The sequence below is a fragment of the Cyprinus carpio genome, chromosome B9 (genome assembly GCF_018340385.1).
Source record: "Cyprinus carpio isolate SPL01 chromosome B9, ASM1834038v1, whole genome shotgun sequence".
Taxonomy (NCBI): domain Eukaryota; kingdom Metazoa; phylum Chordata; class Actinopteri; order Cypriniformes; family Cyprinidae; genus Cyprinus; species Cyprinus carpio.
Genome location: NC_056605.1, coordinates 30,417,101 through 30,429,387, shown reverse-complemented (window position 1 = coordinate 30,429,387; position 12,287 = coordinate 30,417,101). Strand labels below are relative to the sequence as shown.

Below are 12,287 nucleotides of genomic sequence, written 5' to 3'. Positions count from 1 at the left end.
CAGTCAAATATTGTCCTCCTAACAAACCATACATCAATGCAAAGATTATTTATTCAGCTTTCAGATGATGTATAAATCTCAGTTTCGAAAAATTGACCCTTATGACTGGTTTTGTGGTCCAGAGTCACATTCATTCAAATTAATTAAACACTTTTAAATAGACTGCAGCAATTAATGTTTTGCCACACATTATTTTGTTTAGTTCAGAATCTTGGGAGAATTGTGATCTCTGAGACAAAAAAAAACAATTGTGATTCTCAGTTTATCTAGAATCGTGCAGCTCTAAGTTTGCTCACTGCAGTTCAGTTGGTGCGAGTTCAGGAGGAAATCAGTTGAAAGCAACCAGTCATCATACCACTGAAGAGAATGTTCAGTTTATCAGGGACTCACCCGGTGTCCTGCGGGGAGTCCTGGGTCACAAACAGCAGCAGACAGCATGCGCACCAGCAGGTCCTGGACGAAGCCCATGCTGTCGCCCACATTCAGAAGCCCTGCCTGCAGCACGCCGAGTGACGGCACGTCAGCACTGAGATCAAACCCCAGGACCTTTCCAAAACAGCGCAGGAACTGCATGATCATAAGACAGTCTGAAAAACATCCTCCCGGCAACAGCAGACCCGCTATCCGTGACAGCGCCGGCAGAGGCTGCACATGAAGAGAAACACACTTACACACTGAATTCATTCAAGAACAGCAGATTACCATTGAATGGTTTTCAATAGTAAAACTATTATGTGTCTGTGGTTGCTATGGTGTTCTGGATGGTTGCTACTAAGTCTTGGTGGTTCTTATGTTGCTAGGCGGGTGATATTTGTGATATTTGATTGTCATATACACTGCCGGTCACAAGTAATTACGTTTTTTAAAATGTTTTTAAAAGAAGTCTCTACTGCTCACCAAGGCAGCATATATTTGATTAAAATTGCAGTAAAAATTGTAAATATTACAATTTAAAATAACCGTTTTCTATGTGAATATACGTTAAACTAATTTATTTATGTGATGCAAAGCTGAATTTTCAGCATCATTACTTCAGTGTCACATGATCTTCAGAAATCATTCTAATATGCTGAATTAATTTCATCTGATTAGAACTGATTAATTATTATTGGTGCTAAATTACTGATAATGGTTCTAATTATTATCAAATATCAAAAGGTTTTTTTGCTGCTTACAACAGAAATGTCTTTACTGTCACTTTTGATTAATTCAATACATCCCTGATGAACAAAAGTACAAATTTCTGTTGAAATAAAAAGGTATCATGATTTCCACAAATATATGAAGCAGCACAACTGTTTTCAACACTGATAACAATCAGAAACGTTTATTGAGCAGCAAATCAGCATATTAGAATGATTTCTGAAGATCACTTGACACTGAAGACTGGAGTGATGATGCTGAAAATTTTTGATCACAGGAATAAATTTGATTTCAAATAAATGCAGCAAATTAAAAAAAAATAAGACATGTAATTATTCAAAACATTTGGTTGGTAGTATACAGGAAAACCCCAAGTCAAAATTTAGCAATTTCGTTTGGTGCCACTGATTGCGCAGAAATGATGCACTTAATCATTTTATTTGGTTCTGTGTAAGAAGGATTCAGTGGCTGCTGTGATTCACCTGGTGGTCAGACAGACACATGTCTTCATTGGGTTTGTTCAGCTCTTTGGCCATCTCCAGCTCAAGCCGTCTGAGCTCCAGTTTGCGCTCCTTGTTCAGTCTTTTCTCATCTCGTTTCTCCTGTTTCAGTCGCTCTTTCTCCTGTGGAAACATTTAAGAAGATTTGACAAACCTTGTGTGCCAAAAGACTGATCTACTCATTCATAGTCTATATGATTGAACGGATGAAGGATCTGAGGAGAACAGAGACACTAAAGGAGAGATGAGGAGACGGAGAGTAAGAGGAGATGAAAGGAGGAAAAGGGAAAGATAAAATGATAAAAGTTGCTGTATAACACACCTCAGCTTTCTTCCTGGCCTCTACAGCCTTCATCAGCATCCCATGCTGCCGACGTCTCTCCCGCTCCTACAACAAACACAGACATCAGAGAAAGAACGGGGAGAATGAAAGAAACAAACCTACACAGAAAAGAACGAAAGAACAGGCAGACGAAGAGAACAATTGAGCAAATTAACAAACATAATGAAATACAAAAATAAAAAAAAAATAAAAATAAAACCATATGAAAGCAAGCATAAATAAAATAATGAAGTAAACTAAAACAAATAAAAGGAATAAAAAAGAAAAACAAAATAATTAAAATTTAATGTCAAGAGAACACAAAAGAGAAAGCAAATGCAAGAAAGAAAAATGTAAATTTATAAAAAAGAAAAATGAAAACACAGAAAAGAAAAGACAGAACAAATAGGGAAAACAAATAAAAAAACAAGCAAAGCAAGAAAAAAATAAAACAAACAGAAAAATCAAATAAAAGAATGAATACAAAAAAAGAAAAAACACTTAAGAAAAACAAAAGAATAAACTAAATAAGCAAAAATTAGCAAAACATCAAAAAAAAAGAAGAGAAACAAAATGATGAAACAGAACATTTTAGACAGAATAAAAGAAAGAACAAAAACAAAATCACAACACATGCATTGTACACTGCAAAATGACAAAACTGCAGAAGCATGAAGATTTAGTGAAGCTTCAGCAGGTTAAGAGCTGAGAGTCTGCAGAACTACAGCAGATCTGTTAACTCAGTCTCCACTTACTAAACGTCTTTATAAAGCACAAGCTATTCCAGGTGTTACATATTAACCATCAGGCTTCTACAGGTCTTTAGTGCAGGACAGACAGGACGAGACGAGGGAGACGTGAACGAGTCCACAGAAATCTCTGAACTTCTTCAGTACAGCCATATTTAAACACGATGCAAGAAACAACAGACTTTAAAACAATCAATGATCCAATTGGAAAACGGTTTCAGCTGCTGAGAGACACTTTAAAGCTTTGTAGGAAATTATTTTATGGCCCGTTTTAAATCAAAAACAACATGTGCACTTCAGGGGCTGGATGTTCTCAAAGATCACAAACACTAGATGCCACGCAAATGATAAACAAGCAAGAATCAAGAATGAATGTTTATGATATTGCACTGAAGGCTTGATGATATGAAGCTGCGTGGACAATCAAGTTTAAACTGACACAGACGGAAATATCTGTTAACAGATTCCAGCGCTGTTCCAAAACAGTGAGCTGCCTTTTAAGGAAGACATATATATATATATATATATATACACACACAGGAAAAACTTGAAAATTAGAAGTTGGAGTAGTAAACATTTTGAAAACTAAAATATTAAAACAAAAACAATAAATGAATCATATTTTAAAAATAATAAAATAATACAAAATAACAAAAATAATTAAAAAAGTGACAAATAAAGATAAAATGAAAACTGCAAATATTAAAATAAAAGCCTATTCAAAACATCAATAAATACTAATATAGCATATAAATAATACTAAAACAACACTGCTGTATGAATTATAATTCACTTATAGATTACTATAATTGCTCTAATTTTGTCTGCCTATCTTTGATGGATTTTTCAATGCATTCTTCTTGCAATGCATTAAAGGACTGCTCTCTCTATAAACAAGGACCGTCTCTATGATGCCTAAAAATGCTTCCCACATAGGCAGCTCACTAAGTTTCAGAAAAGAGCTCATTTCTGTCTCCTTCAGCAGGCAGACGAAAGCAGGGTTTCATGCAGGAGAAATGCAAGCGCAGTAAAAGCAGTCAGTTGCACATGCAACATGGAGCAAAGCACCCGAATCACAAGCATCTCACAATGTGTTAGATGTAGAGAAGTAAACATACCCATACCATATCTAGTCTATGTCTCTCCAACTCCTGCCAGTGAGAGTTGGCAAAGGCAAGAACAAAAATGAGTAAATAAATCAATGCATACAACCTTATTGAGCAACTCCCCAGTAGACCGATTACCCACAATACATTTAGAGCAATAGCTGAGCCAAAAAAAGATCATTCTTACAACAATAATGACAGAATTCATTTTTGGCTAAACTATTTCTTTAAAGTAATCACATAAAATAATAAAAGCAGCAGAGACCTGAGGCATTATTCAGTGAAATAGTGTATTTTGAAGACGTCTGCTCATACCTGGTGCTTCAGGATGATGGCCTGCTGTCTGCGCAGCTCCTTCTCCTTCAGACGGAGATAAAAATAAATTAAAACCCGCAAATATTTCCTTCCTTCCATTACTGAGATGGGAGACAGAAAGAGATGCAGATGGAGGGATGTCATAAACAGATAGGATTTTCTCCATTTATTTCCGTGGTATATTGGAATGCCTGGGTTTTGATTGACAGGCGTACAGTCGAGGGGCACATGAGTGTTAATGTAAAATGAGAAATGGAGCACAGCTGCTGTCTCATGTCTCACTCAACCTCTCACAGAAACACACTCAAATGGTTATAAAAATGTGCACTAGTCCAGTTTCTGATTTTTTTTTATTAGGGCATATTTTTTGCATCCTATAATGTTTCTAACCATATAAAACAACATCAAATATTTCACCTGAATCATTTAACCTGAATAATAGCTCGATTGTAACAATTATTGCTGTTATCCATCAAATCACTCACGTGGTGTATTTCTGTCCCAATGTCTGACTTCACTCTTATTGATTTCATTGTTTTTTACTAAACATATGTAATGTATAGCAAGGAGAGACGGTGAATCAGAAACTGCTCATAGTAAATAATTCAGTAAATCAAACACTACAAAAAAAGACAACAAACAACAAACCTTTATTCGTTTTTCAGCTTCTAGTATTTTGGCATTTGCAGCCTCTTCTTTCTTTTTTCTTTTAGCCTGTTGGCATAAACATATTTGACAGATAAATGAATACATTATTATAACATAACAAAATATTTGACTTGACTGGTAAATATTTGAATGCTTAGTACATTATGAATTAAAGATAAACTAATCTCTCAATACTTTTCAGACTTCTAATAATATTTGATGGACGCTCCATACACGTTATTTTTTATTAAAAGGGTGATTTTTCCCCCCCCGAGTAGAGGAAACATCATTCAAACCAAACAGACATGGTAAAGAAGCAGATTTAAAAAAAAAGCAGTTAGTGTTGATAACGAACACGGTAACTAACAGTGTCAATTTGAGATATGGTCATAATGCTAACTGTTTGTCCTGACGTGTTAAAGACTAATATGGACACTTAAAGAGAAATATTAGCTCAATTTCAGCATGACTGTCTGTGACTGAAGACAAAACTGTGTCATTCCAGGAGAGACATGGGTGTCTTTAGAGTCAGACATGCTTTTTTTTTTAATTGCTGCTGTTTCCCACACTTTAAAATAAAAGTAAAGTCATCAAAACTAACGTGTACTATTTTCAAACTGATTTATGCAAAAAATTTCCCACACTTCAAAATAATAGCAAGCTAACTTGGCAGCTTTTCCACCACTTTCAGCTACGTTTCAAATATTTTTTTTAATTAAACTTAGTTTTGCATGTAGATAATTTATAATTTATTATTGTACTATTTTCAAGCATTCAATTGTACTGTATTTGTGACCCTGGAGCACAAAACCAGTCTTAAGTCGCAGGGGTATATTTGTAGCAATAGTCAAAAATACATTGTATGGGTCAAAATTATAGGTTTTTCTTTTATGCCAAAAATCATAAGGATATTAAGTAAAGATCATGTTCCATGAAGATATTTTGTAAATTTACTACTGTAAATATATCAAAACTTAATTTTTGATTAGTAATATGCATGGCTAAGAACTTCATTTGGACAACTTTAAAGATGATTTTCTCAATATTTAGATTTTTTTGTTTTGAACTTTTTTTTTACAGATTTTCAAATAGCTGTATCTCAGCCAAATATTGTCCTCCTAATAAACCATACATCAATGGAAAGCTTATTTATTAAGCTTTCAGATGATGTATAAATAAATAAAAATACCCTTATGACTGGTTTTGTGGTCCAGTGTCACATTTAAAGTTAAAAAAAAAAAAATATATTAATAATAATAATAATATATTAGTAATAATAATAATAATAATAATAATAATAATAATATATATATATATATATATATATATATATATATATATATATATATATATATATATATATATAAATATAAATAAATATATTCTTTGATTTATGCATTTATTCATTTATCAGTACCTCTAAAACTTCCCACACTTCAAAATAACAGTACAGTTATCAAAACTGATGACAAAGCTTGTAGAATTTCCATTAATTTTTAATTAAACTATAGCTGACAATTTTACACTTGTATTATATTTATATTATTTTCACTGTACAGTTATATATAAGCACCTCCAAAATCTGCCGAGCACGGAGTTCCTTCTCCAAACGAACCTGCTGGATTCTCTTGAACTTCTCCTGTGAAAGAAAGCAGAAAAGAGAAAGAATGAACTGTGGTCTGGGGTTTTTCACACAAAGCAACAAGCATCTTCCGCAAAAACCCATAAAGGTAAAGGCAGCACTGCATGCACAAACGCAAACTACAGGAAACGTCATGAGAAAACAAGGACGTTTCTGACCTGCTGCTTCAGAATCTTCATTTGTTCTTTGTGTTTCCGTCGCTCTTCAGCCGCCATGATTGCTGAAAGTTCATATTAAATGGTGAGCGGGTTTAGCAAGCGTATTAGAAATCAAAAACAAAATGAAACTCCATCTCACCTTGCTGTCTCCTGGCCTCTTTAGCCGCTCGTGCCAGCGCCTGCTTCTCCAGCTTACGCATCAGCTTCATCTGAGACGCCTGCCGTGCAATTTCTGACAGATAAATGAGAGCTTTAGAGCTCATTTAATGCACAGCAAGTCCAACTACTGACAGGGTTTCTCCAAGTTTTATGAAGATAAATTTAAGACCTTTTTAAAACCGATTAAAGAACATTTTGGGAACAAATAGAAGTCCCACAAAGCCGTTTGCATCGCGCTTTTCTTTCACTTGATCTTTTGTTTTGGTGTGTCAATCTATTAAATTACTTATTATATGAAACCATGATGAGCAACTTTATTTTTTCCTACTGGTGATAAATGTATGATAAAATGTAAAAAGTAGGCTGATTTTGTGAGTTCAGATTATGGTTTCATATACTAAGGAACAAACAGAAGGCAATATCGACAGTACATCAATATGTTCTCAAAACTGCTGTTCTTCCTCAGTATTTCTGCAGTGCAAAGTTTTTCTTATATCAAGATAAATGCAAGAGAAAGCGATCAAAAAGAAGTGAATTTATGATAAAAACGGACAAACATCTGCCAATGGGCTCACAAAAATATCAAGTTAATTCAAAGGGAAAACAAGTTCACTCCCCATTGACAGATATTTACTCTCGGCCTAAGAATTAACTTAAACTCTATATTGTGTTTAATTTCCCAAACGAAAAACAAAACAAAATAAAAAACAAGATGTTTTTGTAATTTAAATTTAAGGATGTTTAAAAATGTTATTTTAAAACAAAACAAAAATACTGACAAAGATATTCAATTACATTTTTCAATTATTTTTAAATATAGAACTATTTTTTATTATAGTTTTGGCAATGCATTCAATATTTAACATCATGACTATCAATTTAAGGTTCTTTATTTGCGAAAGAGCAAATTAATACTTTTTAAGACCTACAGAAACCTTGTATAGAGAAGAAATGAAAACATCTAATGTAAAGATTCTTCAAAAAAAAAAAAAAAAACAGAATTTGTAATTTTGGTTGAACTAAATAGTTTAAAACACTCTAAAATCTTCATTCCAATTAGTAATGTTTTAGCTTCACATCTTTGTTAAAACAGATGAGATAATGTGTGCATCTGTGTCTTGTTTCGTTACCCTGGGCCTCCAGTCTGCGCAGCAGTTTGGGCTCAGAGCTGCTGCCAGCATCAGCTTCACTCTCGTCAGGTGCTCTGCTTCTCCTGCGAGAGCGAGCGGCGTCAAGATTCTTGAGACGACCCCGACGACCTTCCATTGCTACGACTTCCTCTTCCTTCAGTAAGCACCACTGTAACCCCTGAAGACGACAACAACAGTGTTTAGAGAACAAATTATTTTTCACAAAACGTCAAATAATAATAATAATAATAATAATTATTATTATTAACTAGTAGTAGTAGTAATAGAAGTAGTAATATTAATAATAGTTTATAATAATAATAATAATAATAATGATATCAAAAATTATTTGTTATTATCATTGTTGTTGCTTAAATGGGTTTTTATTAGATAATTTAATATTTAAACAAAACACACTAACACTATCGTTTAGTAAATAATTATCAATTTCAGTAAAAAATAAATTCTTATTATTATCATTAGTAGTAGTACAACAATAATAATATCTAAAATTATTTGTTGTTGTTGTGGCTTCAAAGGGTTATTTTATTAAATAATTTAATATTTAATTTAACCAAAACACACTAACACTGCACAACAAAATTTTTAGTAAATAAATCATATTAATATTAGTAAAACAATTATATTTTTATTATTATTCTTTTTTATATTATAAGATTTTTTTTTTTTTTATTTTATTTTTTTTTGTTGTTGTAAAAAATATTATTATATATAATTTTATTATGTACTATTATTAATCATTTTATATATTTAATACTTTATTATTAAATATTAATATTAAATAATATTATTAAATATTAATGTTACATATTTTAATATTTTAAAACTAAAATCACAATACAGTTTAAAACCACAGATATACACCACAATGTTGCTTCCCCCACACCAAATTAAATCACATTTGTTCAGCCTGCACAGGGCCTGTTTGACTTGACAGACATGAATAAGAGATCAGCACAACTGAAGGAATTACCTGCGGCCCATCTCTGGCTTCATAGAAGTCACCAACCTTTATTTTAGCACTGAAGCTAAAATGATCACGTGTAATGTCTCTTATCCCGTTTCTGGTCAGATACTGTGAGGAGTGAGAGCGTAAGATCAACAGAGCAGCAGCAGCAGCAGTCATTAAATAGCAACTCAAGCTTTAAAGTCATCATCTCTTGCCTTGATCACATCAGGATACTGTCTGAGCTTTCTGCCGCACGGAGCGTAATACGCCACCTCTCCACGCAAACGCCCAGACATGTTCGTGATGCGCGTCTCCCTCTGCCATCTGAGAACAGAACGAGTTTTCATTTCATGCTCAAGACTCAAAGTGAATTCATGTATTCATGTTTACAGGATGATTTACAATAAAAACTGGCCAAGTTTGTCCAACCATTCTTTATGAATTTTTTTATTCCAAAGACATTTAGCTTTAAATGCTGCTGTTCATCACTGTTTTCAACACAGTTAAACAAATTAGAGTGTTTTATTAGTTGCATTTAATCAAATCAAGTCACACTCAGTTCAGTGTTTATTCAGTTTAGATAAATAATAGTGCAAAGTTAATTTAAGTAATAAAAAACAGCTCTACAGAAAACAACAGTGTTAACAGAATATACTACTGAATATTAAGTGTATTTTAATATCTTTTAGTGTCTTTTAGCAAAAACTTATCAATTTATATATTAAATTTAATGTGTAATATTTACATATCATATAATGATAATATGTAAAATTAAAGAAAATAAATATTTAAATGCATTTTTTAAATATTTATATTATTAATAATATTTTAATATTTATATTATTGTCTGTTTTATACTACCTTCTGTTGTTTTTAAATGTGCTTTGTAACTAAAGCAGTCAATCTATTTCAGAATCTCACTGTTTTTATGGCAGATAAATACTGATATGCTAAAAGAGATTTAAAAATAAATCTGATTATATTTATAAATATATTGCTCCCTCAGATGGCTGCTTTGAGTCAGTCCTGTTGTATGTACTTCACATGTATTCTTGCATCACTGTTGCAATAACACAGCTCTGTACTTAAGGGGGCGATAGAGTGTCCTTCAAATGTCTGTATCATTAAACCAGATGCGTTTTTGTTAATGGAAGACACAGTTGCATAATTAGAAGAAAACTTGTATGTTCTGGGCCTAAAAGGATATTAATATGCATGCAAATGTTTGATATCATAAAAAAAGACAATAAAGGTAACATGAAATGGTTGGAAAGTCAAGACTCACCCATATTCTAGAGGTTTCCGCAGTGCACATTCATCTGTTACGCTTCTCCTTTTCCCTAGAAACATAGCAGATATGCAAACATATAAACACAAGAAACATACACTTGCTGTTTTAGTAGAAATGCAGTGATCGACTGACAAGGATGTTGTATGGCCAATATGAAGCCGATATATATGATACCGTATTTAATTTAAATATAGTAAAACACACATGCATAACATTGCTGAAATACCTGGGGGTGTGACCACACTGTAAGACGACAAAGCTGGGCTGTGATTGGCTGAATTCCCAGAGCTGGTCACAACGGCTGGTGTGGGTGTGGCAGGTGTTTTATGAACCTGTAGATTGAGAGGGGCGGGGCTAGTGCTGTGGGAGGAGTCAAGTACAGACACTGAGGACTTGGTGAGTTTGAGTGGCGTTCTGTCCATTTCTGAATCTGTGTCCATCTCTTCATCTTTACTATCATCATCATCATCAGAATCAGTGTCTAAATTGCTGTCGGAGTCTGCAGAAGACAAAACAATATGAGAGAGTGTTTGCTCATGTATGAATGTGAAAAATACACTTATGTTGCACATGACTTTTTACTCATTTAGGATCATAAACATGCATGCAAAGTTTTGGCACTCTGATGTGCTGCAAAATACGTGAACATATACAGTATATATGTTTGTGTTAACCTGCAAAGATCAGTATTAAAGGCAACTGCACAAAACCAAAAATAAATAAATAGACAAATAGTTATGTCTACTTTACATAGACATTTATGCACTGGAAGGATGCTTTTATTTGAAGACATTTTCACTGATTTGATGGCATACATTTGTGGAGTACAATTTCATTGGGAATCAAACTCATGATCCAGGGTTATTATTATTAACTGAAACTAAAAACAACAACAACAAATGGGTTAATAAAATATAAAATTACACAATTTCATTTATTTGAGATAGTTCCCAGGGCAACATTTCTCATTTTGTTTAGTTTAATTTATAGTAAAATAACTAAAACTAAATAAACTAAAACTAATAAAAATTTTAATTAATAAAAACTATGTAGAAATTTGTAGACAAAATCAAAACAAAATGACAAAAACGTCAACTAAATATAACGTGGAAACAGAAAATATAAAATTAAAACCTAATTCAAAACATTACAAAACAAAATAAAACTAAATCTATAAAGCACTGAATGCATCAAGTAGGGCTGCATGGGGTATGAAATCTCGGTGCTCTTTGGTTGTATGGGATAGTATGTATTTAAAACCTCTCACCAAAAGAGTTTTAACGTATAAAGCCAGTGATGTAATAAAGGCTTTTTAACTTTTCACTACAATTCAAGTGCCTTGGAGTTCTTGTCCTTAAAAACTAAATCTATAACAGTGTATCAATGATGCTAAAATAAAAAATGCTTTTTCCCACTTCTATATTTACAGTTTGTGAAAAATGTTGTGAAAGAAACTGTTGTTATATACATCATATGTTCTCATGCTTTTTTGTGTAATGTAACTTAATTTTAATTATGGATTAGCAAATATTAACATTCACTAGATTTAATAAATGCTAGTATATTTCATCGTTAGTGTATGTTAACTAATTGTAGTTAACTAATGTTAAACAATAATACTTGATCTGAATGATTACATCATGCTGACCTGAGAGACTGTCATTTGAAGCCTCATTTTCATCCTCGTCCTCCATTAACGAATCATCAGAGTCTTTACTGTCAGGGAGTTCAGACTCCGCCCCCCTGAGCTGCTCCACCAGTGATGGTCTCTCTCTCTTCAGCGTCCTCTGTGTGGGCGAGGTAGAGGTGCGGCCCGTGGTGGAGAGGTTGATGGGAGAGTTGAACGCGGGGCTGGTGGCAGCCAGCAGTGGTTTATCAGGGGTGCGTGTGCTCTGGGAGCGAGGTTTGGTGATGAGGGCCAGAGGAGCGTCCTGCACCGCGCCGGGATGGTGGTTCTCAGCAGGAAGTGAGGGGAGAAACGCGCTGTTGAACGGAAGTTTCGGGCTGCTCTGTGATTCCTGTGCACCTCTCAATGGTGGAGGAAAGGCCTGAGGTAGAGATGACTGACGGGACAGAGATATTGATATTACTTTTTCAATGATTCAATATACAATGATTCATTGACTCATTGAAATGAATGCTGCCTCTTCATAT

The 12,287-nt window shown here is 33.5% G+C and overlaps 1 protein-coding gene across 1 annotated transcript in view; it reads right to left on the bottom strand.

Annotated features, from left to right (window-relative positions):
- LOC109048774 (bromodomain adjacent to zinc finger domain protein 2B) overlaps positions 1–12,287 on the bottom strand; it is a 78,372-nt gene that overhangs the window by 18,162 nt on the left and 47,923 nt on the right. Inside the window, exons 9-23 of the mRNA XM_042731895.1 lie at positions 11,782–12,196; positions 10,360–10,632; positions 10,128–10,182; positions 9,058–9,166; positions 8,867–8,968; positions 7,873–8,050; positions 6,723–6,815; positions 6,584–6,645; positions 6,357–6,422; positions 4,784–4,849; positions 4,136–4,180; positions 3,839–3,865; positions 1,966–2,031; positions 1,626–1,766; positions 391–645 (exon numbers count right to left, since the gene is read on the bottom strand). Coding sequence (XP_042587829.1) covers positions 391–645; positions 1,626–1,766; positions 1,966–2,031; positions 3,839–3,865; positions 4,136–4,180; positions 4,784–4,849; positions 6,357–6,422; positions 6,584–6,645; positions 6,723–6,815; positions 7,873–8,050; positions 8,867–8,968; positions 9,058–9,166; positions 10,128–10,182; positions 10,360–10,632; positions 11,782–12,196 — 1,953 coding nt within the window. The remainder of the gene's footprint in view (positions 1–390; positions 646–1,625; positions 1,767–1,965; positions 2,032–3,838; positions 3,866–4,135; positions 4,181–4,783; positions 4,850–6,356; positions 6,423–6,583; positions 6,646–6,722; positions 6,816–7,872; positions 8,051–8,866; positions 8,969–9,057; positions 9,167–10,127; positions 10,183–10,359; positions 10,633–11,781; positions 12,197–12,287) is intronic.